This window comes from Megalobrama amblycephala, linkage group LG1, assembly GCF_018812025.1.
Source record: "Megalobrama amblycephala isolate DHTTF-2021 linkage group LG1, ASM1881202v1, whole genome shotgun sequence".
NCBI lineage: Eukaryota > Metazoa > Chordata > Actinopteri > Cypriniformes > Xenocyprididae > Megalobrama > Megalobrama amblycephala.
In genome coordinates this window covers 81,749-109,660 of record NC_063044.1, presented here as the reverse complement: position 1 = coordinate 109,660, position 27,912 = coordinate 81,749, and the positions used below count along the sequence as shown (strand labels likewise).

Sequence of the window (27,912 nt, the reverse complement as noted above, 5' to 3'; positions counted from 1 at the left end):
TTAATAAAATGACAATGTTTATATGAACAATGCTTTGATAACAGCTTCAGCAGAACGTAATGTTTTAATCACTTCACATGTGCACATAAAACATAAAAAGGGTACATTTTAATAAGTGAAAAAAAAAAAAAATCAATTTTGGGCTTTTTTTGTTTTAAAAAAAAATTGCAAAACTTTAAACATTTGTAAAAAAAATAAATAAATAAGAAAAAACCTGCAACAAAAAACTGCATAAGAAAGAACTATGAAAAATTATGAACTACTATAATTAACATTCTAAAGAACTTTTTAACATTTTTATTTTCTTTCTTTTTTTTGGAATGAGTGTTTAATCAGAGCCAGCAGGTTCTAACATGTCACTCTCCTCTGGTGCAGCTTCCTTGTCTTGAGATAAGGCACTCTCCTCTGGTGTGTCTTCATTGCCTTGACACAGTTCTTCATTGTCCACCTGAATAGATAATAATATAATTTAAAATCAGAATAATTTCTGTTTGCTCAAAGGGAATACTTGTTTTTATTGTGTATATTTAATATTCTACAGTGGCATTTACTTCTGACCATAGTCAGTGTTCTTTCTTAGTAACTGAACCACAGTTTTCTAAAACAATAGTGGGAATATATAACAATACAATAAAAAAAATATATATATAAAGTAAAAGACAAATATATTGCTATTGTACTATGTATGCACTAAATACTTACATATAAATACTAAGTATATTAAGTACTAAGTATATTTAAAACAGCAAGGAACCTTATCATACATCTGGCGCATTTTTTGCTAGTTTCAGCCTGATGCACGTCCAGCACCACATTGTTTAAATAGCAAATGCATTTTGTATCAATTTGTGCTCCCATGGGTGTGCTGGTCTGAAAAAGTGAGACTATGTGCTTAGATCGTTAAAATAAGGCCCCAAGAGTTATACCCTGACCAGAGGTTGCGTTAAACTGTAACTTTGTCCATCATTTTGACGGACAGGGTCGTAAAAAATCTGTCATAATCTATCATTACCCATCATTTTAATTTTCATCTTTTAATTATAACACATTTAATTGCTTTTATTTTTGCTCACATTTGAACAAAAATAAAAGCAATTAAATGTTTTATTATCATTAAAATATGAAATTAAAATGACGGGTAATTCACACATGAAATTTATCTGTACGTGTTGGTAGCTATTAAAGAGAACGTGGTTTCATATTTATGTTTAAATAGTCCTATGTTATGTTTTAAATTCATTCATCTATTTGATTATGAAAAGTGAAGAGCATGAGTAAGATGCATCATAAGATGCGCGGTATGTCGGGAGACATGGAGTGTGTCAGACATGATTTTGACCACTTCATAAAGTTTTATTTTGTAGAAAGCCTTTCTTTAAAGTGAATTTCGTTTTGTAAAAATTGTATCTTAATTTTAATCAGTGTTTCATCAACCAATTGCCTGGATGTAATAAATAAGAAGCAAATAGTAGAAAATATAATCATGACATGGAGGCGCCGGCGCGATCACTGGCGCATGAACTGGAACGCGTCTTACATAAATGAACCGAAACTCAGCGTATAGGCTGCTTACCTCAGAGACATGAGAAATATCTCTATAGAAAGCATGAAATATCTACTTTAACAAAAACGAAATAATTCAAAACGAAAATAAATAGGCTACTCTGTTTATGTAGAATAAACCGAATTAAATGTGCTCTCTCTCTCTAGGCGCATCCATGAGGAGATGAGGAGAGTCAATGTCAACTTCATCTTTGCCGCCGACACTGATTCAGAAAACATTACTTTATTAATAAACAATTAAAATGTCTCCTTGCTGTTTTGGTCACATTCATAAGACCAATATCGATTTGTAAATCCCAGGCTATATGCCTTTTTCAGTTGACAAATAAACAGTGCATAGTGCGCCTCCCACCCAATAAATCGCAATAGGCTGAAAGCTTTGTGTTGCTTTTGATATGGAACAAAGTCTCAGATTTAAAATTCTGTCCATTTCATTAAGAAATTCAAGCAATAAATACCGTTTTGGCGCTCTTTAATATGGCGTCATATATCGTTGTAGCTTCTGGGTACTCGCCTGTGCGTTATCAAACGCATAGCAAAAGATTCGTGCCAGTTTCATTTTTGTTCTGGATCCAGTGCTCTGCTGCTACATTGGAGCGCACTCGCCATCAACTGGACAGGGTGGGAATTACAGTTACAATTTACAATAGATCACCCTCAGTGTAATCTGTCAACGTGACAGACGGCCTTCAGATTTTTCCGTCAATGTTAAAAAAATTCCGTCAATGATGGATAATTTTCGGTTAACGCAACCTTTGACCCTGACATACTGTCAAATACTGTGCACAAAAGGATGCTTGAGCACACATACACCTACACCCAATATTTGCATATGCCAGCCGGGAGCGCAAGATTTAAAGGGGCCGCGCACTCTGAATCTGTGCATAGTTAATGATGCCCCAAAATAGGCAGTTAAAAAAATGTATTTAAAAAAATCTTTGGGGTATTTTGAGCTGAAACTTCACAGACACATTCAGGGGACACCTAGGACTTATATTACATCTTGTGAAAGAACTAGGGCTGCACGATATATCGCATGAGATTGTCACGCGCATTTCGTCAGTAAAGCCGATTCCCTGATTACCGCTAAATCGCCATCACCTGCTTTCAAATGGAGCGGCATTTAATAGACAGAACCGTAGATCACTGAAAAGCCACGCAATATCGCGTTCATATCGCAGATGAATCGCCTTCGATAATGAACGCGATATTGCGTGGCTTTTCAGTGAACTACGGCTCTGTCAATAAAAAGCCCCCACGTTTGAAAGCAGGTGATGGAGATTTAGTGGTAATCAGGGAACCGGCTTTACTGACGAAATGCGCGTGACAATCTCATGCGATATATCGTGCAGCCATAGAAAGAACGTTCTAGGGCACCTTTAATCTCTACCAAAGACATCTGCTTTATATTTGATCGAGCACAGTGTAAGTTCAGTCAGGCCATGTAGGCATAGTGCTGCAATCAGATGGCATGGTCCAATCACTACTATTGTCCTATTAGACCAGGGACATATACATGACATACTGCTCGGTAAGTATGCTCAAACTGCTCGCAAACTGTTTGTCATCTTAGCTGGCATGGACCTCACTGCTGAGAGACACTCATCCTAAAACCAAGCTACATCTACACGTTACCACTGTTCGCTTTTAAAGACATTACTAAGTGTCTTATTTGTCTATGTATTTCCCAGCTGATGGTTGCATGGGGAGTTAATGCTAAAGCTCTTGTATGTTCAATTAATTTCGGACAATCCCCCAGAATCCCGATAAGGAACTATACCGCCAAAGATAGCTTGTGTTTCAATAAAATCAAAGTAACTTGCCAAAGTGGTCCTGTCTGAAATAAAATTATATAAATATTTACTACTTCTGTGATAATTTAAACTATTGCATGACATAAATAATGATACTATAAGGCTGAACAGACTTTCAACCAACACAGCACCAACACAGATTTGAATGTAGCGATATGATTTTGTCAAAGGCTTAATAGAAGGGCTAATTGTTGTCATTTAGGAATAAGTTCTGGATACTCCCATAATCTAAATAGGAAAATCTATTTGCGGCAGTCAATGTTGATACTGCAGCGGTCCATCACAAATTAACTAATGTATGGAAAGCACTAGCGTAAACAGTATTAACTTATTTAATGAAAATGTACACACTGTCAAATCTCTGTCAAGGAGAAGAAAGCACAGCTGTTACTACTTATCAATACTGAGAGTACTGAAACTGCTTTAATTATTTCAGTATTGATATTTATTTTAAAAAGAAAAAGAAAAAACAATTGGCAGCCCAAAATCTCTTCTGGATCTGGACAATTGGCACAAATTACCTAGACTGATGTGGGGAAAAAACGCCATTTGCAGAAAAGTGAGTACATCCTTGTCTTTTGAACAAAATATTGACACTGACCTGAGTCCCTCTGTGAGGAGCATATCTCAGGGTATCAGCTATACAGTTTTCAATCGTCTTCTGCAGAGTTGTGGGATGGATCTTGTGGCAGGCCTCTAAATATATAGAAAGGAAAAGAGGGGGGGGGGGGACAATAATGAACACTATTCAAGCCTAAGCAATAAGACAAAATATTTGTAGCCTTGAAGTTTGAATATTTCTACACCAACCATTATATTTCCTAATGACTAATAATATGCAACAAATTTGTGGAAATTAAATAAAAAACATATTCAAAGTAAAATACAAAAGAATAAAATAATACGTGTTGAAAGGACACATTAAAATGTACTGAAACACTAATTTGTAAAACAACAATTTAAATATGTACAGATGTAAGAAAAAGTGAACCACTTGCAAAATCTGTGAAAAATGTGAAAAATATTAACAAAGAGACACCAGACAAAATGCATGTTATTTTTTGTTTAGTACTGTCCTGAGAAAGATATTTTGCATAAAAGATGTTTACATATGACTGAATGATTTTGTGATCCGTCTTTTCACACTGAGGACGACTGAGGGACACAAACTCAACTATTAAAAAAGGTTCAAACATTCACTGATGCTCCAGAAGGAAACACGATGCATTAAGAGTCGGGGGGTGAAAACTTTTTGAATTCAAATATCAAGGTAAATTGTACTTATTTTTTCTTCCGTGAAACATCCAAGTATCTTCTGTTGGTTCCGAAGGGCAGTACTAAACGAAAAACAATTATATTTCAATAAAATAAGAAAAATTGTGACATCCTCACAATTTGTTTTCACCCCTCGGCTCTTAATGCATCGTGTTTCCTTCTGGAGCATCAGTGAATGTTTGAACCTTTTTTAATAGTTGAGTTTGAGTCCCTCAGTTGTCCTCAGTGTGAAAAGACGGATCTCAAAATCATTCAGCCACTGCTGGAAAGGGTTCAAATCAAGCGGCAACCTCCCCCTGTTTCTCGTGAAGCCAATACGGAAGTGAATTAAACTGCAATTCATCGACTGGCCGCTAGGGACAGGCTGCAGAAGTGAGCAGAATCTCATTGACCATCATGTTAAATTAGCCAAGTTTACAGCAGAAAAAAACATGTTTACAGTCTGGTTCATATTGTGGTTTTGGTCTATACTGCGAATTTGCCCTTCATGACAACTCTGAGGGGGGTGAATTTTTTTATAGCTCATCCGTTTAAATTATATTAAGCCTTAAAGTTCTGCATAATTAAGGGCGTGGTCACTTGAGTGACAGGTATGCCGCTGCTGTCTGTGAGCCGTCATGTTACCTCAGCAGCTCATTTCAGCCGCTGAATTTGGCATCTCAGTCGTATTTGTGCTTTTTTTCTGTATTATTTTATACAATATATGGCTTGCTGCATACTTGAGACAGATGTCAGTCTGTGTACATGTGCTCGCATGCGGAACACACGTTGTTGGATCGTCGTGGCATTGGCTAAAAGTTTTGTTCCTGAGATATACTACAATGACAATACCAGGAGGATATACAACTCCGACAGCACTACTTGGATATAACTAAAACTGCTGCACTATTTTGAAAAATTATACTTTGGATACGTGCTCATTGAGAGAACATTTGAGAGACATACATCTGGTACATATATATATATTTTACCCAAGTGCCACGGATTGGATTCATCTCGCGATCTCTATTTCATTATAAAGGTATGAAATCCCATTTGATTTGTGTTATTTGCACACCCCACACAAATTAATTAGCTTACTGGTGTTGGAGCATCTATAACGTTATCGTAAAAAAACCACCGTAGATTGACAGTAATCCTTTAGTACTTTCTAATGATATTGCTATCTTTATTAATATTTTAGATAGTATCTAAGATAGATAGCTAGGGCGGGCGTGGTTTCAGCAACAAGTCGCATGGGCTCCAACTTCGTCCCGCCTCTTTGCCCATTTTCAGTTATCCGTGAGTGACGTGCGGTCACTTGCAGCTAAGATGGCCGCGGCCTCATTTGCGCGTCAAAACTACTGTTCAAAACTCTATGGGTGACGTCACGGACACTACGTCCATATTTTTTTACAGTCTATGGTTCAAATATGCAGAAGATGCTTGAAAACTGAAGAATCTGCAGGACCTGAAGGATCTTTCTGAAGAATATTGGGCAGTTTAACTGCTCAGAACAAACAAGAGACTCATGAACAACCATCACAAAACATAAAAACAGTCGTGGATCATCAGGTAACCACACACAGTATTGAGAATCAATGGTTCACATACTTATGAATGGGGTTATTTTAATAAATTCAGCTATTGTTTTGTCTTAATGTCTGAATAAAAATAGCATGCGTTTTGTAAGATACACGTAGCCAATACACAATACACGTTGCTTTTCTTAGATTAACATTACTAGAAATGGAGGACACACAAACATACTAAGCCTTCTCCAGTTATATCTGAAATGGTTAAAAAAAAACAAAAAAACAAAAACAAAAAAACTTACGGATTATGGAGGTATATAAATCGAGGTCCTGGAAATTCCTTTTCCCCTTTCGACCCTTTAAACTATAGTTGGCCCAAAGGGCATTAGTTCCCAGCTTCCTCATCATTCGTCTCACAGAGTCACCAGGAGTTTTCCCCCCCAGCAGAGACAAATATTGAACCTGTAAAGAGAAAAAGAAAAAAAAAAAATCATAAAAGTAGTTCTCATAGGATAAGGTTTTTATTATCTGTAATTTCCTTACTTCCTCTCACTGTTCCTTTCATTAAAGGATTAGTTCACTTTCAAATGAAAACTAGCCCAAGCTTTACTCACCCTCAAGCCATCCTAGGGGTATATGACTTTCTTGTCTCTGACGATCACAATCACAGAAATTTTTATAAATATCCTGACACATTTGAGCTCTATAATGGCAATAATGCATACCAAACAAGTCTGAGGTGAAGAAACTGCATCCATCCATCATAAACATACAAACCCGATTCCAAAAAAGTTGGGACACTGTACAAATTGTGAATAAAAACAGAATGCAATGATGTGGGAGTTTCAAATGCCAATATTTTATTCAGAATACAACATAGATGACATATCAAATGTTGACATATCAAAAATTTATAATTTTAAGGGAAAAATAAGTTGATTTTAAATTTAAATTTTGGAAGTATTCCTGAGCCCATGTTGTGATTTCCATTACAGTAGCATTCCTGTATGTGATGCAGTGCCGTCTAAGGGCCCGAAGATCACGGGCATCCAGTATGGTTTTCTGGCCTTGACCCTTACGCACAGAGATTGTTCCAGATTTTCTGAATCTTTGGATTATATTATTCACTGTAGATGATGATAACTTCAAACTCTTTGCAATTTTTCTTTGAGAAACTCCTTTCTGATATCGCTCCACTATTTTTTGCCGCAGCATTGGGGGAATTGGTGATCCTCTGCCCATCTTGACTTCTGAGAGACACTGCCACTCTGAGAGGCTCTTTTTAAACCCAATCATGTTGCCAATTGACCTAATAAGTTGCAAATTGGTCCTCCAGCTGTTCCTTATATGTACATTTAACTTTTCCGGCCTCTTATTGCTACCTGTCCCAACTTTTTTGGAATGTGTAGCTCTCATGAAATCCAAAATGAGCCAATATTTGGCATGACATTTCAAAATGTCTCGCTTTCAACATTTGATATGTTATCTATTTTCTATTGTGAAAAAAATATAAGTTTATGAGATTTGTAAATTATTGCTTTCCTTTTTTATTCACAATTTGTACAGTGTCCCAGCTTTTTTGGAATCAGGTTTGTACTTAACAAGGCTCAGAAGGGTTAAGGCCTACTGAAGTAAAGCATTTGTGTAAAAATATATCCATATTTAAACAAGTTATGAAGTAAAATATCTAGCTTCCACCAGACCGCCTTCTGTATTCAACATGTGAAGAAAGTGTAAAACTCATACAGTTCAAAAACCTTGTACTACATCCTACGCCTTCCCTAATAACTTATGGAAAAAAAGCTTAACTGGCGGGATGGCAGTTTTACACTTTCTTCATAAATTTAATACAGAAGGCGGTCTATCGGAAGCTTCAGAAGGCCTTTATTAACCCCCTGGAGCCGTGTGGAATATGTTTATGATGGATGGATGTGGATAGAGACACTTTCTTCAGCTCATACTCATTGATACCCATCAATGCCATTATAAAGCTCGGATGCATCAGAATATCTATCAGTATTTCTTGATATAACATTACTTGATACCGACTCTGATCATGGTTTTGAGTGTCAATACAGTATATCTGTCCTTTCCAATAAAATCCCAAATGCACATAGTAATATCTGACAACTTAATATGTTTAATTTTAATAAAAAGTGAAAATTTGTTTGAAGAAACCGATTTACCCAAAGATCACAATAAGAAGATCTGGCATCTGTCAAATAACCACAGATGTATTTAGGTACACCAATGTTAAATCTACACAAACCTTTGAATGTCACTTGTTCTCATAATGTTGTCAGAAAACAGTATTTTTACATAATTCTTCAAATATCGTTGAAATGTTTTAGCACTTTTTGGCTTAAATAATGGTTTAGACACTACACAACAAAAGGTAGTTTCTCAATTCCAAGAATGCAAAGAACATTCTTTTAGAGACTTTTTCTTTTTGGCTACCTTGAAAGAATGAACTCAGGAGGACACGATTTACAAGAATTGAGATATACTTGTACCACAGTTGTCCTGTTGTAGTTTGAGCACATTTGAGGTGACAAAAGCAATGCACAATAAATAAAACATAACATCACAAACATTATAACCTATTAAAGGGGTTGTTCATTGCAATTTCACTTTTGTAACTTTAGTTAGTGTGTAATGTTGCTGCTTGAGCATAAACAGTATCTGCAAAGTTACAGCGCTGAAAGTTCAATGCAAACGGAGATATTGTCTTTTAAAGTTATGGCAGTTTAATGCCTACAAAAATGACCGGTTTGGACTACAACGAGCTTCTTCCCAGGTTGGTGAAATCACAAACGTACTCGGTTACTAACGTAACCTCGGTTCCCTGAGATACGGAACGAGTACTGCGTATGGGGGAAAGGTCTCCCTTTTTCCCCGCTGCTGAAGCCTTTTTCAATAACGCAGTGTAACTGCATCGTCATTGGTTCACTCATAGACAAGTTGTTGAACCAATGACGGCGCGGCATAGCTGCGCGACCTATGGCGACAAAGCGCGCGAATATTCCCGCCGAAATGGGCGGGGTTAGGGGCTATATAAGCAGGCGTTTCGCCATAGGATTTCAGTGTAATCGACTGAAGCGACGACCCTGAAGCCGCAGCCTCGTGGCACGGCAAGTGACGCAGTACTCGTTCCGTATCTCAGGGAACCGAGGTTACGTTAGTAACCGAGTACGTTCCCTTTCGATACTTCACTCGTACTGCGTATGGGGAACGAATTCAACCACGCCGTGCCACGGCTGGGAACGATACAGCCTGATATTGGACACATGGGAGTGGGTCCAAAAGACAAGCGAGAAGGCAAAGCCTTAATCGAACCCTAGTTACACTTAAGGAAATAATTCCTGGGGTTGTGTGAGGCGGAACTCACCAGAGGCCGCTTAATCACACTGAAAGAACCCGAGCTTGCAAGGTCGGGACATCGAGATGATAGAATCTGACAAAAGTGGACGGCGAAGACCAGCCGGCCGCCTCACAGATGTCTTGAATGGAAACTCCGTTGGACCAAGCCCACGAGGAAGCCATTCCTCTAGTGGAGTGGGCCCTGACTCCTATGGGGCAGTCTGCACCCAGTGAGGAGTAGCACAGGTTAATAGCGTCCACTATCCAACGGGAAAGGCGCTGTTTTGAGACCGGAGACCCTTTGGTGCGGCCACCAAAACAAACAAAGAGCTGATCCGACTGCCTGAAAGGCTGCGATCGCTCCACATAGGTCCTCAATGCCCTGACTGGGCAGAGTAGCTCTAGCTCTCGTTCATCCGCCGAGGGAGGAAGAGCAGAAAGCGAGATGACCTGAGCTCTAAACGGGGTTGAGAGCACCTTAGGAACGTAGCCATGCCTAGGTTTCAGAACGACCTTCGAGTCTCCAGGCCCAAATTCAAGGCATGCAGGGCTCACAGAGAGGGCCTGCAAATCGCCAACGCGCTTAACCGATGCCAGTGCTAACAGCAGAGCGGTTTTTAGCGTTAGGGGCCTGAGATCGGCTGAACCCATTGGCTCAAAGGGGGCTCCCTTTAAGGCCCTGAGGACCAACGAGAGGTCCCAAGTGGGAACGGTGAGGGGGCGAGGAGGATTCAATCGCCTAGCACCCCTCAGGAAACGGATTATAAGGCCGTTACGTCCCACTGATTGGCCAGCAATGGGAGCATGGAACGCCGCAATGGCTGCTACGTAAACCTTAAGAGTAGAAGGGGTGCGCCCCATTTCCAAGCGTTCTTGGAGGAAAGACAGTATGGAGGAAAGACACGCAACATAGGAAAGGTCTATGTTGCGTGAGGAACACCAATCAACAAAGACCGACCATTTCTGGTCATAGAGGCGTCTCGTGGACGGGGCTCTAGCCTGAGAAATGGTATTTAGGACGTCCCCGGGGAGGCTGGTCGGCTCCCATCGAGGGACCAGAGGTGCAGAGCCCAAAGCTCCGGCTGTGGGTGCCAGATCGTTCTGTTTGCCTGAGAGAGGAGGTCCCGTCTCAGGGGAATCGGCCACGGGGCTCTCAGGGAGAGCTTGAACAGCTCCGAGGACCAAACTTGGTTCCTCCAGAGCGGGGCCACCAGAAGGACTCTGTGTTGGTCTTCTCTGATGCGCCTGATGACCTGAGGGATCAGTGCGATCGGAGGGAAGGCGTAAAGGAGCGTGCTGGGCCATGTATGGGCCAGAGCATCGACTTCCTTCGAGAAAAATGTTGGGCAATGAGAGTTGTCTTCTGAGGCGAAGAGGTCTATCTCTGCCCTCCCGAAGAACTCCCAAATCTTGAGGACCACTTGGGGGTGGAGCATCCACTCGTCGGAGGGGATGTTGCTCCGTGACAACATGTCTGCGCCCAGATTGTTCCTGCCAGGAACATGAGTCGCTCTGAGCGACTGAAGCCTCGGAAGAGCCCATTCCAGAAGACGTTTCGCCAGAGCGCATAAGCGGCTGGACGAGAGACCGCCCTGGTGGTTTAAATACGACACCACTGTCATACTGTCCGATCGGACTAGAACATGACGTCCTGTCAAGTGAGCCTGAAAAGACTGAAGGGCCTTCATCACTGCTAGCATCTCTAGACAGTTGATGTGTAGACGGCTTTCCTCGTGACTCCACGAGCCGAAGGCCGGTCTGCCCTCGCACACAGCGCCCCAACCCGAGTTGGAAGCGACCGTTGAGAGCACCGTCCTTCGTGAGACCGCCTGTAAGGGTACTCCGCGCTTGAACCACATAGGGTCCATCCAAGGTTTCAGGGCTAGAAGACAGGCCTGATTGACTTTGAGACATAAGCGGCCGTGCCGCCAGGCGCTGGGAGGAACCCGGAACTTCAACCAGTACTGAAGAGGCCGCATCTGAAGAAGGCCGAGCTGCAGCACCGGGGAGGCGGAAGCCATCAGCCCTAGTAGCCTCTGGAAAAACTTCAGAGGGAGACAGGCTTTGTTCTTGATCGAGGCCGTGAGCTGCTGAATCGTTAGAGCACGCTCCGGTGAGACTACTGCCGTCATGCGGACTGAGTCGAAAACTGCCCCTAGAAACGAGATTCGCTGGGTGGGGCACAGCGAGCTCTTGGCTAAGTTGACCCTGAGACCCAGACATTGTAAATGGCTGAGGAGCACGGATCTGTGGTGTTCCAGCTCGGCTCGCGAACGGGCTAGAATGAGCCAGTCGTCGAGATAATTCAGGACCCGGATTCCCATTTGCCTCAGAGGGGAAAGCGCCGCGTCCATGCACTTGGTGAAAGTGCGAGGAGCCAGAGACAGCCCGAAGGGCAGGACCGTATATTGGTACGCCACTCCCTCGTATGCGAATCTCAAGAATCGTCTGTGACGGGGGGCTATCTGGATGTGAAAATACGCATCCTTCAGGTCCAGCGAGCAGAACCAGTCCTCGGGGCAAATGTGCGCGAGGATCTGTTTCAGCGTCAGCATTTTGAACTTCCGTCTCATGAGGGAGTGATTCAAAAGTCTGAGGTCTAGAATGGGTCTGAGACCACCATCCTTCTTGGGGACCAGAAAGTAGCGGCTGTAAAAGCCTGACTCGCTCTCTGTCGGGGAAACTATTTCCACAGCTCCCTTTCTTAGCAACGTCATAACTTCGGGTCGGAGGACATGAGCGTCGTCCGGATTGACCGCGGTTTGAAGCACCCCGCCGAAGCGAGGGGGCCGTCGTGCAAACTGGAGCGAGTAGCCCTGGGTTACGATCCCCATAACCCATTCTGACACATCGGGGATGGCCTGCCAGGCCTCGGCCCGAGTGGCAAGGGGTTGAATGATATCGGGTGACAGACCGCCGTTGAGGGGGTCGTACACCGAGAGGGGTGGAAGAGGAAATTTGCTCTTTTTTAGATGAGGTGAAATATTGTTCGCCGTGAAAACGGCGTTTGGAGTGGGCGCAACAGGTGTGGGCCCAGCTATCACTTGGAGCATGTTTCCCACGCCCGGAATTAAACGAGGCGGAGGGGAAATTACTCGTGGGAGCTTTGGGGGCTGTCCGGTCGCAACGGGACGATCCCCCATCCTCTTCCTTCCTGACGAATCAGGACGACTTCGGAGGCACCGGGTCCAGCACAATCTTGGGCCGGGGTCCCTGGCGTCTCGGGAAGGGAGGGCGCTTCGCAGGGCGCGAGCGCTGGCGATGCTCCTTGGGTGGCGCTGCCTGTGTTGCGAGTGGAGCTGGCTTGTTCTGCTGAGCCGGCGCAGTCCTGGGGCGGCTGGACGCAGAAGCAGAGCTGGAGCGCTTCGGCAAGAAATGCCTCATAGCCTGAGACGATTTCTGCGCAGCAGTAAAGCGCTCGGTGAAGCCGTCCACTGCAGGCCCGAAGAGACCAGAGGGAGAGACCGGGGCGTCTAAGAAGGCCGTCTTATCCAGGTCCTTGATCTCCGTTAGGTTGAGCCACAGGTGGCGCTCCAACACTACCAGGCTGGCCATGGAACGCCCGATGGCCTGGGTCGTAGCCTTCGTGGCTCGCAGGGCAAGGTCGGTGGCGCTGCGAAGGTCCTTGAAAGCCGGCGCGTCAATTCCAGACTCGTCCAGCGAGCGGAGGAGTTTGGCCTGGAAGACCTGAAATATGGCCATTGTATGGAGCGCGGAGGCAGCCTGGCCCGCCGAGGTGTAAGCCCATCCAGCCAAAGTAGAGGTGGTCCGACAGGGCTTGGAAGGAAGGGCCCTCTTGGTCTTCCATCCCACAGCCGCGGGAGGGCAGAGGTGAGCAGCCACCGCTTCATCTAGGGGTGGCAGGTGCTCGTATCCCTTCTCTTCGGCGCCGTCGACGGCGGTGAGGGCGGAGCGGTGTGTTGTGTGAAGGCGGGCGGAATACGGAGCGCGCCACGACTTCGTGAGCTCCTCGTGGACCTCAGGAAAAAAGGGCGCTGAGCGCTGGCGAGGTGCTTGGCGGCGGCCTGGCAGGAACCACTCGTCCAGGCGGCCGCGAGATGGCTCCTCTGGAGGGGCCCACTCGAGGTCCAGCTCTTCCACGGCTCTGGACAGGATGCGGAAAAGCTCGGCATCCATGCCCTGGCCGTGCTCAATGGGCTCCAAGGGAGGCGGGGGAGCGGGGTCATCCGGCTCGCCAGCCCATCCTTCCGCTTCGGAAGCCGCAAGTGACATGGAGTCATCCTGCTCGTCGTCTGTTCCTCCGAATGAGACGAGGTCACTTGCTTCAGCAGAGGGACGCTGCTCAGGGCGAGAGAACAGGATGGGAGAGAGTTCCCTCGGAGGAGAAGGCGAGGCACGCGGGGGCTGGGCCGGCGTGAGCTCGCCTAACTCCGGGCGCTGAGTCGCTCTACCCCGCTGTCTCTTCCTGGCCGGTTCGCGGGAGGAAGGAGACGGGAGGGCGCGAGCGGCGAGATCGCCCTCCGTGAAGAAGGCGACCCGCGAGCGCAGGGAACTGAGACTCATGCACTCGCAGTGCGGGCATGAGTCTCCAGCAAGCGCGCCGTCCGCATGGGGCTTGCCCAGGCAGGCGACACACTCGCTGTGACCGTCGCTATCGTGCAGGGGGGCCCTGCACGTAGCACATGAGTGACGGGGCATCGTGAGACGCCAGTGCCGTGAAAACGGCAGTTGGGTGGCTCTTTGTAGAGCGGCGAGGGCCGCGGAAGCTCTTAGAAGCGGTGAAAACCGCTGAAATCGCTCTTTTAGAGCGGCGTTAAGCCGCGGGTGAAGCTCTCAGGCGGCGCGCCGGATGGCGGCAGGGGACGCACAGGAAGCGGCCGGGAGCGGGAAGCGGGAGGCGGCGGCTCGACGACGGCGCAGAAGCTGCAGTCAGTGAGGGCGCCGGCGCTGTCCTCAACCAGCGAGTCCAGGCGAGTCCGCTGCGGGAGCCTCTTCAGACGGCGGCGAGAGCTGTCAGGAAGGCGGCGAGCTTCTTCGGCTTCAGGCGGAGATCAGCAAAGAGAAGTAGAGGTCGTCGCTGAAGGAGAAAACACTGAAATCCTATGGCGAAACGCCTGCTTATATAGCCTCTAACCCCGCCCATTTCGGCGGGAATATTCGCGCGCTTTGTCGCCATAGGTCGCGCAGCTATGCCGCGCCGTCATTGGTTCAACAACTTGTCTATGAGTGAACCAATGACGATGCAGTTACACTGCGTTATTGAAAAAGGCTTCAGCAGCGGGGAAAAAGGGAGACCTTTCCCCCATACGCAGTACGAGTGAAGTATCGAAAGGGAACCCTGGGAACAAACACATCCCCGGGAACATGCAACAAGTGGGCCATGTGGTGCAGCATATGGATGCGGAAGAGTTGTGTACATCGGACGCGAGCGGCCCGACACATCAAAAGATAATAGAACCCATTATAATCTGTGATATTTTCTACACTGGATGCGGCACTGAAGAAGTTTCCAGAATCTACAAGTTTAATGCTGGATTTGCACAAAGGCTTTTACTGAAAGATGAAGCAGTTCCCACTTTAAAAGTAGAAGCTGCTGTTTATTGGCTTCAAACTGTAAGTACTTTGTTTGTACATGTCTTTTAAACGTATAGTTCTGTTGCTATTTTTTGGTTTCATCAAGAATGTAAACAAAGACCAAAGCGTTTTTGCCAGTTAGCTAAATTCTATTGCATACTTTAACAAACGCCAACAAACACCAACAAACTTCTATGTTCATAGACAAACAGTTGTTCATGCTGTAAATTAAATGTTACATTTACAAAAATGCTACTACTCAGTCATGTATTCGGCAGTAAAGCTTTAATCAGGATAAAACTGTATATTGAAAGCTAACAAACAGCAGTGACAGCATATCTAAATATTTGACACAAATACTAAATGAAATACCATTCATAAACATCCTTTAAAAGCCGTGATTGCAGAGGTTCTGCCTTGACCCTCTTCATCTGGGTCTGATTCGAGCTTATACAGCAATATAGACGCCATTAGGGTTGTGCTGATGGACAATATCATCGTCCATCGTGATGGCTGACCGACATCATGATGGAGAGACGCCATCGTGATGCCACGCCCCCGCCCCGCCCCTTTTATTCCCCTCACGTGCAACCTATTGGAAAGCCTGGATGAGTCATTAGTTGGGAAATAAAATAACCCTTTCGCACGTAAGTTTAAAATATTCTGGCTTTATTTAGAACGTATTTAGAACGTATCGCTTTATGGTTTCCATGGTGACGCGTCATTGCTTGTCATGTCACACACCGCAGCGCTGTATGACTGATGATCTGCTTTTATTTCAGTTTTCCTTTTTTATTCAAAATATTCACTAATTTGTTGACTATAACATGAAATATTTGATATTCCGATTGTCAAATATGTGAAAGTGGATGTGTTTTGCTGTTTAAACAACTTTATAATGATTGCGTTAGTTGAGCTATACACGTTATGGGCGTCGCCCATAGTTTGTCCCGCAGGTTCTGTTGGATTCACAACATCTTACATGTATTTAAACATCCGAAACCTAAAATAAACATTATGTGGTTGAAAAAACTGCATATTTGTGATATATGAAAAGTGCTGCGCGCGTCCATCTCTGGTTTAGCGCCAGCCAAAGCGCACACGCACATTTGAATTTGGCAATTGATCACGTGATGCACTGCACTGAACGTTCTAATCACACCGGTGTGATCGTACGCGTCAAAGGGATAAATAAAGTAATAAAGTAAAATAATGAATAATAATTATATAATAACGAAAAATTAAAGTACCCCCCCCCCACCTCCGACGATATCATCGTCCATCACAATGTTTTACTGTAAACATCGTCAACTGCCAATTTAGGGGACATCGCCCAACCCTAGACGCCATTATTTACATTTCCACTGAAGCACGTCACAACGAATGGTAAGGGGCGTGGCGTTTCCGGACACTTCAGCAAATCACGATACACTGGGCCTGCTAACCAAACTGAGCGCATTGTGTATTTTGGAGGGTGCGGCTTCATAGAAGCAGGAAGTCAAACGTGTCGTTCATATGACAGTGGAAATAGAGGTGTAGAATAAAGGTAAAATATATGAAAAATACAGCATTTTCAAAAAGACGAAGCATTAAGACATGTTAAACTGTGTCCCAAAAACACAATCAAGCCTAGACAAAAAAAAAACACTGAACCACCCCTTTAAAAGGTTTCTGTACATATTTAGATATTTTTTATGCTTTTATTTTACCGCAGATGAATTAAGATTGCATAATGCGCATAAGGCATACTGAGAAAGTTCCTTTGTAAAACAATGTGAGCATTAGAAATGACACCTGGAGATGATGAGTAAAATCACTAAAAAGAGAAGCAAACACCATTAATTCACCATTGTGGTGATCAGTGTTTCCTGTAGTAGGGCTCTTGACTCATGTTTGGTAGCTTTTCTCTGACTGCTGTATTAGTGCATTCCGAAATGAATTCTCAAAAGAATTTGAGACAGATTGACATACGACTGTTAACTGTTAATAGTGACAATGGTGCCAAGTTTGTTTATTATTCATTTTTTTTCAGAAATTCGTATAGTAATTTATGCGTATTTGGCATGCTGTCCGGGGGAGGGCTCTGAGCTCGGAATTGAGCCTGAACCCAGATTACTCCCCCTCCTTAACTGGGATAGAAACCACTCAAGAGTGAGGTGATAGGTGTTGTGAAGGAATGCTGTGAAACTTGTTGCGGGATAGATGTGAGAGACGGCTTCCTCTTGCACTGATTATCTGAACGTGCGTCTCCCGAATTTTGTTAAATAAAACTTCATTAATGCTTAAATTCCATAAGTAATTTACCAACAGAAATACAACTAAAACAGTTATTATTAAAGCAAACGTTGATCTGCTTTATCAAAGCAGAAATGTTGTCATAAAACACCTGCAATTGCTAAAAAAATACATAAACAAAAGCCAACAAGAGCACAACAAAAGCAAACACTGACCATCATGAAGGGTGACCTCAAATTTCCAACCAAGCATAAACATCTAAACCCCTGTTCATTTTAATGAGAACTTGTATACATAAATGACAGAAATAAAGTCAGACTTATTAGTAATTGTTTGTGGAGTTGTTTAATTATCTGCTGAAATATTGAGTGATTTCATGTCCTTCATGATTTTATCTAAGGCTGTGGCTGGAAGTCAGATGTAGTTGCTATTGTTTTTGTCTTGATTCTTCACTGATTTAGATTCTTAACAGTAGGTGTTCAAATGTTTTGAAGAAAATGTCATGAACTACATACCAACCGTTCAAAAACACTCCTCTAACATAAAGAAAAAAAAAATGAACATTTCCATAACAGAAACAGAATGATTGAAAAACATTCTTAGAAAAATAGTTAGAAGGGAATACACAGCAATGACCTATTTTCACATACCACTTTCCCTTTGTGCGATGAATCCTTCAATTTTTCTGAAGCTTCTTCAAGTTCTTTAGGTGTCTTTAGTTGCCTGCTTAGCGGTTCCAATTCCACATCAACAGAACTTATTTTTTTGGTTAGAATTGACTGAATGTTATTGACAGACAGTTCAATCATATCCAGTTTCATGAAAATGGCCCTTACATACGGTGGTATGTAAGAATCATCTGAAATATAAAAATACATCTTACTGTCATATGGTCCTTTTTAACCACAAGACATTACAATGAGGTTCAGGTAGTGGTGTGTGATGTCACAATTTTATAAAGTGGAATATTAAAGTGCCCCTATTATGGCTACTTAAATGTTCCTAATATTGTTTTGTGAGTCTCCTATAACAGGTTTACATGCATGCAAGGTCAAAACACAGTTTTGTTTTCTCATAATATACATTTAATTTCACCTCAGTTCATTGTGCCCATAGGAATAACTGAATGACAGCTATCACATCACAAGACACTGTATATAGAATGTATGGACAGAAAAGATAGCATCAATTTTACCGTAACAATTCGAGCCAGACGTTACGATGAAACGTCTGAAGTAGTCGATCAACCAGAAACTGATCATGACTGGAGTATGACATTTTATATGGTAAGAGTTATTTAAAGGACGCAATAGCAGCATCACTGTTTTACTTTATGTAGGTGCACCTTTGGGAACTGTATCAGAATGCCAAAGAAGCTGAAAACCTCTAACATAAGATAAACATTTAGGCCAGATGTGTACACAGACTTTATTATTGTTTAAAGGTGCCCTAGAACGTTCTTTCACAAGATGTAATATAAGTCTAAGGTGTCCCCTGAATGTGTCTGTGAAGTTTCAGCTCAAAATACCCCATAGATTTTTTTTTTATAAATTTTTTTAACTGCCTATTTTAGGGCATTTTTAGGGCATTTATATTTGATTCTGAATGAGTTTGATAGTGCTCTGTGGCTAAAGCTAACATTACACATTTTTATTATAAAGAATGAAGTTGTGTTTATGAATTATACAGACTGCAAGTGTTTAATAATGAAAATAGCGACGACTCTTGTCTCCGTGAATACAGTAAAGCGTGATTTATACTTCTGCGTCAAGCGTAGCATGCGTAGCCTACGACGTAGCCTATGACGTAGCCTATGACGTAGCCTATGACGTAGCCTATGACGTAGCCTGACGTGCACCTCTTCAAAAATGTAACAACGCGTCAATTCTACACGGACCGCAAATGCTCTGATTGGTCTGCTAGAACCCCTCCCTCGGGTCAAAAAACTGGCGCGGAGCACTCGGAGAAGAGCGAGCACTTTCAACTTCACTATGAATGAAAAAACACTCTGTTTCAGAGGACACATGAAGTCAAACTGCAACAAAAGTCATTACCTATTTGCCGCTTCTCTGCCGTTTCTGTTTGTAAGCTTCTCTGACAACGTACATCACGTACATGACAAGTTGCTTCTTCTTCGGCTTTTGTTTTGATACTCAACATGACCGCGGACACCGCCTCCTAGTGGTCTGCATGCACGTCGACGCGGACAATGATGCAGAAGTATAAATGAAAACAGACGCATAGCCTACGGCGCAGAGGCTCTGGCGTAGGTCCAACGCTGAAGTATAAATCAGCCTTTAGAAACGATGGTAACTTTAACCACATTTAACAGTACATTAGCAACATGCTAATGAAACATTTAGAAAGACAATTTACAAATATCACTAAAAATATCATGATATCACGGATCATGTCAGTTATTATTGCTCCATCTGCCATTTTTCGCTGTTGTTCTTGCTTGCTTACCTAGTCTGATGATTCAGCTGTGCACAGATCCAGACGTTAATACTGGCTGCTCTTGTGTAATGCCTTGAACATGGGCTGGTATATGCAAATATTGTGGGCGTACATATTAATGATCCTGACTGTTACGTAACAGTCGGTGTTATGTTGAGATTCGCCTGTTCTTATGAGGTCTTTTAAACAAATGAGATTTATATAAGAAGGAGGAAACAATGGAGTTTGAGACTCACTGTATGTCATTTCCATGTACTGAACTCTTGTTATTCAACTATGCCAAGATAAATTAAATTTTTGATTCTAGGGCACCTTTAACATTACAATGGTGTTTACTGTTTACAGCTAATCGACACATTTTTAGACAATATTGGACCCACATCTGAAAAGCAGAACTGACGTGAGTTAGCCGGTTAGCAGGAGACAGAGTACTTGCACAATATAACAAACCAATTTTGAACGATCGCTATAAAATATAAACATCAATTATTAATCAGGTTGAGATTCAGAGGAGCAACCTGGTCCACATAAACTAGTCACTGATCCATATTTTACCATATTTATTATACGGTGCACCTTCAGATTTAAAACTTTGTCAAATGTTTTTATTCACTTAGTGCTGTTACACAGTACATAAAAGGTAATTTTCAAAAATCCATAATAGGGGCACTTTAAAATGTCTGAATACAAAAGATACTTTTAAAAGAATATCGTAGTATTGCGCTAAGGCACATTCTAACATGACCATTCACATTTAGTATTGCTCAGGTGACATTACAGTTTATTTTTGTCTGCATTTTAAAGCTTTGGTAGTAAAACATTTTATTCACACAATGTTCTGACACGTGAGTATGTTGTCAAACAGTGAATAGTTGAATAGTTCTCTTTATATGCATCTAATTGCAGTAAATCTGTCTACTTTTCTTTTAAAATCCTTGCATGGCAATGACCAGGAATCCAACTTACTTTGAGAACTTGGAGTTGCATTCGGAATCGTACTGGTACTGGTAATGGAGGAACCTAAATTGCAAAATAACATGTTAAGACTGTGTACAATTACATTGTCACCAAAAGCAAGTTGTCAAGTGGTGACAAACATACCTTTGCTCCTACTATGTGACAATGTAGCAGTAGCAGTTGGGGTTACATCCAAATGTGTGTCCAAATCTTCCAAGAAATAAATAAAGAAAGAAAGAAAGAAAGAAAGAAAAAAATTAACAAAAGAAAAGTATACAAATGTAATCAGAGTTATAAGGGTTCTGTACTTCAAGGTCAAAATTACAGTTTCAGTGCAGCTTCAAAGAGCTTTAAACGATACCAAACGAGGAATAAGAGTCTCATCTAGAGAAATGATATTAAGCATCAGCATTAGTTCAGGCAGGCCTCGTAGTCAAGCTCCGCTATCAGCTGATTCACAAATTTCAACCACACCCATATCAGCTGATCCAGTTTCTATGGACTCCATTGGCAACTCTAAAATAAGGCGCATTACTTAAACGCAGCTTCCGTCTCTCTGCTTGCTCGGCTGCTTCCACTGCACACTGCTTGCAACCCACCTCCTCCCCAGCTCCTCCTTAAACTTAATCAGTGTCATTCTGCTGTCATTGATGAATGCTCTGTTCTCAATTTTGTGCTGCTCTCCCAGTTAAAAAATGGGAGGTTGTCCCCAGAAGCTGCTGCTGTTCCCAGTCTTGGCTTTCATTGAGCTCATGAAAAGGACAGGGAATTTAGAACAGAGTCATACCGCCAAATTGTAACTTTAGCAAAATATGCCAATAAAAATTGACAAAATCTTGTCTCTTGTAATTTTTGAGTTAAGTGGTCCTGACTGAACTGTCTTTTTTATTTATTTTTTTATTTATACATTTTAACCATAAATGCTCATCTTGAACTAGCTCTCTTCTTTATTAGAATTCCGACACTGCTAAGTGTATTACTGCCCTCCACAGGTCAAAGTTTGATCTAATTGTTATATACTTGCACAAGCATATTGTATATGACCATTTAGATCGACTTTTTGAGGGCAGCAATACACTTAGCAGCATCTACACTACCGTAATTCTAATAGAGAAGAAGAAGAGAGCTAGTTTTTTTTTTTTTTTTTACGGCCAATGGTTTCTCTAGATAAGACTTATTCCTCATCTGGACCTAATGTAAATGCTGTAAACGTTGTTCGCTGATCAATGTTATATGTACATGAATGCCTAAATAAAATCTGTTCATCATATAGGTGTAAAGCCATTGCGTTTCTTCAAGACTTGGATTAAATCACTTAATTCATGTGGATTTAATTTAAAAATATATTAATTTGTGTACCATAGTACCACTGGTAGCTGAACATGGCAAATATCAAGAATCCAACTTACTTTGAATGCTTACTTTGAATTAAGAGCATTGATGGAGGCATGTAAAGTTGTGCAAAGTTAGAGTGTACAATTTGATAGTAAGTTTTCTAGTGATGACAGACAAACCTTTGCCACTGCTCTGTAACATGGTCCTGTTTAAGGTTTCATCCAAATTTGTAAGCAAACCTGCAAAAAAAAGGAAAAAAAAACAACAACAGAGTTTTGCGTTATAAGGGAACTACAAACCCTTTTCCAGAAAAAAAAAAAAAAAAAAAAGGAAACCGTAAAATGCAATGAAATTAAGAATATGTACAGTTTCAGGAACTTAAAATTTAACATGGCTGTCAATCCTAATTAGTAAGCATTGATCCAAATATTGACTAGTCTTGTTAATAAAACACTAGCAGTCAGTGCACAACACAATGCAAAAATAAACATGCAAACTGCACGCTGAACAGAGATGTCTGCCCTTATCAGTACATGGATCAGCTATCATCTTTTCTACATGCCTTGCACTATACAACACAAGTCCACATTACTTTTAATGATTTTCAAACCAAATTTGTGGGACAGTGCCTGCATGTACAGCTGGACAGACAGGGTAAAAACAATATTATGCTAAAAATGGACACTAACACTTACTCCTGGTGGTGTCTGCCTGAAAATAAATCCATTGAAGGAGTGACTAAAAAAACAAAAACAAGGTCATATTAAGTATGGAAGGTTGGTGCACTTCACTGAAATCTATTTGCAAATTTCTGAGGAACACAAGAAACCAAGATTATACACAGACATCAGACACTTTGTGGCTACTTAAAGGTGATAGAGAGGATTTTTTTGTCGACTGAGAATCCAAAGTTTTTGAAATGAGCGCATGCGTAAGAACAGCCCCCCTCCTTCACAGCTCATTTCAAAGGAACGCTTCCCAAAACTCGTGCACGAGTATAGGAACACGAGTGTTTACCACCGGCATTCGCTGTGTCGTGTTAGTGGATTCATTATGTCGGACTCACCGCAGGTAACTCATAATCTGCAGTTGTTATTCCTGTCTCCTGACAAAAACATTGCATGCGGCGCCTGTAGAGTGTGGAAAGTTACTGGAGCGTGCAGCTGCGCACGTCTCGCACAAGGAACGTCACGGCAGTGATTGACAAGCCAGAGGGCCAATGTTTTGATTGGCTGATGTTTTTAAAGCCCTACCTCGTGCACAGATGATGTATATTAATATTATTACTTTCAGTGCACCTAATAAATAGTCTTTTATCAGTTAGTAAAGACAGTTTCAAGTAATATTGCAAAAATGTATAAAACAAAACATCCTCTTTAGCACCTTTAATACAATTTACTTACACGCAGGCATTGGTGGCAACTTTGGAGTCTGATCCATTGTGTCAAATGTGTCAGTTTTTTTCTTCATTCTCTTGGCTAAGGGCTCATCTATATCTGTATCTAATGGAGAAACATTTGCAAATATCTGTCGAGTAAGCATGTACCATGTACCATTTTATATTATTTTGAAAATGGGGGAAAGCCACAAAAAACAAAGAGGTATCAAACACTCTTTTACCCGAGTCAAGGTACCGAGCAGGAGTAACGATCTTCCTGCCTGTTTGTTCTTCCTGGTCACTCTCCAAATTAGAGGTTACTGTTGCTTGGTTGACCTTTTCTCTGGCCTTGTTGTAAGGTGTCTACAAAATGTAGGTACAGATCAGAGCAGAGAGACAGACAATATTAAAATGTGTGCAACAGTTGTGTATTTACTAGTGTCCCATTTTCATATTTATATGAAATACTTAAAGGGATAGTTTAACCAAAAATGCATCCAATTACTCCGAACCTCTATGGATTTCTTTCTTCTGTTTAACACAAAAGATGATATGAGATACAAAAGAAAAATCAATTTTTTTTCAGTTTTGTGTGTGTGTGTGTGTGTGTGAGTATAAAGAAAAACTGGATTTAAATGGGCAACCTACATGGTTACAGGGTTATTACATTTATTGTTTAAATTATTATTACAATTTGTGTAAACTATCTCTTTAACTTGTGTGACAATGTAATAATTTGAAAGATCTTTTTAGAAGGTGTCTGTTTGCATAGTTATCAAGATAAAATAGTAAGGAAAAATAAAATACCTGTGTATGTTAAAACAGAGACTTTACATTTGACCCAACGTGTTTTATCTGGTATCTCTCTCCTTTTGACTTTGGCCGTAACATTCTTCTGTGGCCAGTAGCAAAATACAGTCTACAGAAAATATAAAAACAATATGTTTATCTTTGTACAGTAAACAATAGCTCAAAGATGTGACCATACCACAGTCCAAAGCAAGTTTCTAGGTGTCAAGTCAGAGACAAAATCAAACTGTCATATGGTGCATTTTGGGCACTCAGTAGGTGCTGAAGTATGTATATTCCAGTATAATGCTGCTGCGAAAGAGGCTAACTTACCACAGATCACCGTTATTTGCTAAAAGTATAGTCATACTTGCAATTTCCCAGAACAGGACTCTCAAAAATTGCCAGCCTGAAGCTTGAGACTATTACATCTTACAGTCAGAGAACTAAACTGCATCTGTGTTAAAGGGGACATACCATGAATATGATAAAAATATATAGAACTAGAAAAAGGTAGATGGGGGTGGAGGATGGATCCTGATAAACACTCAGATGAACAGAGGTAATGCCGCATTCCAGGCAACTCGTAACCCATGCTTTTCTAACGTTCTACCTGTGAAAGTCCACTGGAATGGCAGTCAAACCCGTGACTTTCCTCATACTAAACTCATATTAGATCGATGTACTCCCAGTTTTGCGCTCTGACATCACATAGCCTGTAGAAGTACAATGGCAGCCCCTACGGATGCAGTGTTAATGCAAGTGGTACACGGAAATAGAAATATACTTGAGGACAATATAACGCTGCAATCAAATTAATAACAATATAATAATGATAAATAATACACATTACACTGGACCTAATGTATAGGCAAAACAGCAGATCTAAACACAGGAACGCATAGAAACACTATGAACAACGACACGCAAGGAAACAACACATAACACCTTCAACGACTAACAGCACACAAATGAAACACAAGTACTATATATACACAGAGGAGACTAGCGAACTAGGAGACTAGGAGACTATCTAAACAAGATAACAAGGGGGCGTTGTAAATGGTAACACCTGGGGAACCTAATCAACAAACTACAAAAAACTACAAAGCATGAAATAAAACAGAAAATAACTAATGTGTCCACAAACAAGGAATGCATAACAGAGGAAATAAATGACAGAACACACAATTATGTATGACAATGTTATGTGTCTGCAACGTTAAGTATGTTGTCAAAGTATATCACTAGTTGAGTTGATTAACTGAATGCTCTTCACCTGTCCTAGTTAGGTTAATTATCTGAACCTGCTCCTACCGAACTTTGTTAATAAAACATCATAACGTGACAAAGGACAACCCAAAAACTTTGTTTTTGGTAGGTTTTTTCTGCAAGCAAGTAGAAAACTGATGTAAGAGGGCCAGTTGTAACACCATTGCAAAAGTTCGAGCAAAGCATGCTAACTGATCTGTTGTTGGATGCACAGACGAGCACAGAACACCTTCAGAGTCTTTTCCTCGCTTGTAAAACTGTTGGTCATAGAAGATGTGCGATCACCTCTGTGGTGTAATCTTATTTAAGAACTGAATGTGTCCAAGAAAACAGGTCAATTCATATACCAGTATGTCATTTAACACCAGACTGTATGCTTTGAACACATGCACAGCTGATTCTCAAAGATAGATTGATACAAAATGTTCATGATCCAAATTCACATGCTTTTTGTGATGTTTTGAAATTGTCTGGATGAGTTTCGTTAGCACATTGCTAATGAGAATCACTTTTTTAAAGTCAGTACAAGCTTACATGATTATATATTGCATACATAAGTTAGGAAATACCTTTTCAGTTGTCTCTAGCCAGTTAGTTGGCACAGCATCCACTGTGTTGGTATTCAGGAATTTGACAACAGCAAACATTTTGACGGTGCTCTGAAAATAAAATAAAATAAAATAAATGTTGTCACACTGATCTTTCAATCAAATCCCTGATTTAAATTCATATACAGATAGAAGTACATACCACTTGGATGTATGGAATCTTAAAGTGTTGTATTTCCAGAAATGGAAACAGAGGCAGAAAGTATTTTTGAAGAAATAAGAAATTCTTAAATGAATATCTTGAGTGGCTTGCCAAAAAAAAAAAAAAAAAAAGGCCACACAGCAAAATGTGTCTTCTGTGTGCAGTATTAATTAGAGTACCATTGCTCCCAAAATAAATAAATAACTATGTAACAGTGTATGAACCCAGCTAACATAATTTAGTTATAAGAACATTCTCTAAAAAACATTACAGGAACGTTTTTAAAAGGTATAATGTTCCTCAAATGTTGATCTAAAATTCAACATTCTAGGAAAGTTGATTTGTAACATTCCAAGAACATGAAAATGTTCAGTTTTCTTAATGTTAGTATAATGTTATTTAAAGGTTAGTATGATGTTCCTGAAACATTCTTTCAATCATTCAGACACCTGCTGTGAACAAACACTGAAAGAAAGAGAAATAAAACAACTACAAATAAGAACTACAACTTTCTTCAGCCATAGCCTTAGATAAACTGAAGATAAAAGACATTAAATCTCTGAAGATCTGATTAAACAACTCCACAAACAGCATTACCAGCTTCAATTATTACTAACCAGACTGACTTTGTTTCTGTCACACGTCTACAGAAGATCTTACTGAGAATTAACAGAGGTTTTGTTTGAGGTCACCATCATGGAGGTTGGTGGTTGCTTTAGTTGAGCTCTTGACCCTTGACTTTTGTAGAGTTGTTTCTTCATCAGCAATTGCATGTTTTCAGGAAACATTTCTCTACTGATAAATTAGATCAACGTGTTTGTTTTAGTAACAGACAAATGACTGTTTTATTTCTGTAATTGCTAACTTAAAAAGTTGTTGTATCAAACTCAACTAATGTGAAAAATATCATTTGCAACACTGTCATTGTTAACGTTTTCTTTAAAACATTGTTTTGTGTCATTTATACACTCAGAGACATCAACATTCATCATATGAAACACAACAATGGTGACATGCTTCACGCCAGCATACAAAACACATTCATGGTTCCCAGCATGCATTGCGGCATAAATAAATTACACAGCTAAATTTTTTTTTTGTCACCATTGTTGAAGTTTGTATGAAGAGTGCTGATGTCTAAGTGTGTCATTTTTAACTTCTAAATAGTATTGGACATTCCAATATAAATCAGTTCAGTGTTAAAAATGATTTCTAGCACATTTTTGAGTTTATTATTTCCTTTTCATGTAACACTTCAATACCAAAAGTAAAGAAAACTACAAAAAAAGGCAGATGTTTAAACCACTTTAACGCAGTTGTTTGTCTGTTATTAAGACACATTGATCTAATTTATCAGTAGAGAAATGTTTCCTGAGAACATGCAATTGCTGATAAAGAAGCAACTCAACAAAAGTCAAAGGTCAAGAGCTCAACTAAAGCAAACGCTGATCTCCATGATGGTGATCTCAAATGAAACATTTTCAATAAGCTATCAACATCTAAACTTCTGTAGACGTGTGACAGAAATAAAGTCAGTCTGGTTAGTAATAAGTGAAACTGGTAATGCTGTTTGTGGAGTTGTTTAATAAGATCTTGAATGTCTTTTATCTTCAGTTCATCTAAGGCTGTGGCTGAAGAAAGTTGTAGTTTGTGTTCTTATTTCTCTTTCTTTCAGTGT

At 41.0% G+C, this 27,912-nt stretch overlaps 1 protein-coding gene across 3 annotated transcripts; it reads right to left on the bottom strand.

Moving 5' to 3' along the window:
- LOC125243274 lies at positions 1–26,320 on the bottom strand. 3 transcript variants are annotated; one of them, XM_048152824.1, is made up of 12 exons: positions 26,054–26,320; positions 24,231–24,342; positions 23,666–23,786; positions 23,449–23,547; positions 22,741–22,783; positions 22,225–22,284; positions 20,855–20,920; positions 20,720–20,773; positions 17,947–18,155; positions 6,469–6,628; positions 3,979–4,073; positions 1–448 (listed from the first exon to the last, which is right to left on the bottom strand). In XM_048152824.1, the coding sequence occupies exons 6-12, from the start codon at positions 22,244–22,246 to the stop codon at positions 329–331; spliced, it is 726 nt and encodes a 241-aa protein (XP_048008781.1). In that variant the 5' UTR covers positions 22,247–22,284; positions 22,741–22,783; positions 23,449–23,547; positions 23,666–23,786; positions 24,231–24,342; positions 26,054–26,320; the 3' UTR covers positions 1–328. The 3 variants fall into 3 exon arrangements, with proteins under 3 accessions (XP_048008781.1, XP_048008867.1, XP_048008949.1); XM_048152910.1 differs by lacking the exons at positions 23,449–23,547; positions 23,666–23,786; positions 24,231–24,342; positions 26,054–26,320 and having other exon boundaries at positions 22,741–22,890; XM_048152992.1 differs by lacking the exons at positions 22,741–22,783; positions 23,449–23,547; positions 23,666–23,786; positions 24,231–24,342; positions 26,054–26,320 and having other exon boundaries at positions 22,225–22,327.
- Between the last annotated feature and the right edge of the window lie 1,592 nt (positions 26,321–27,912).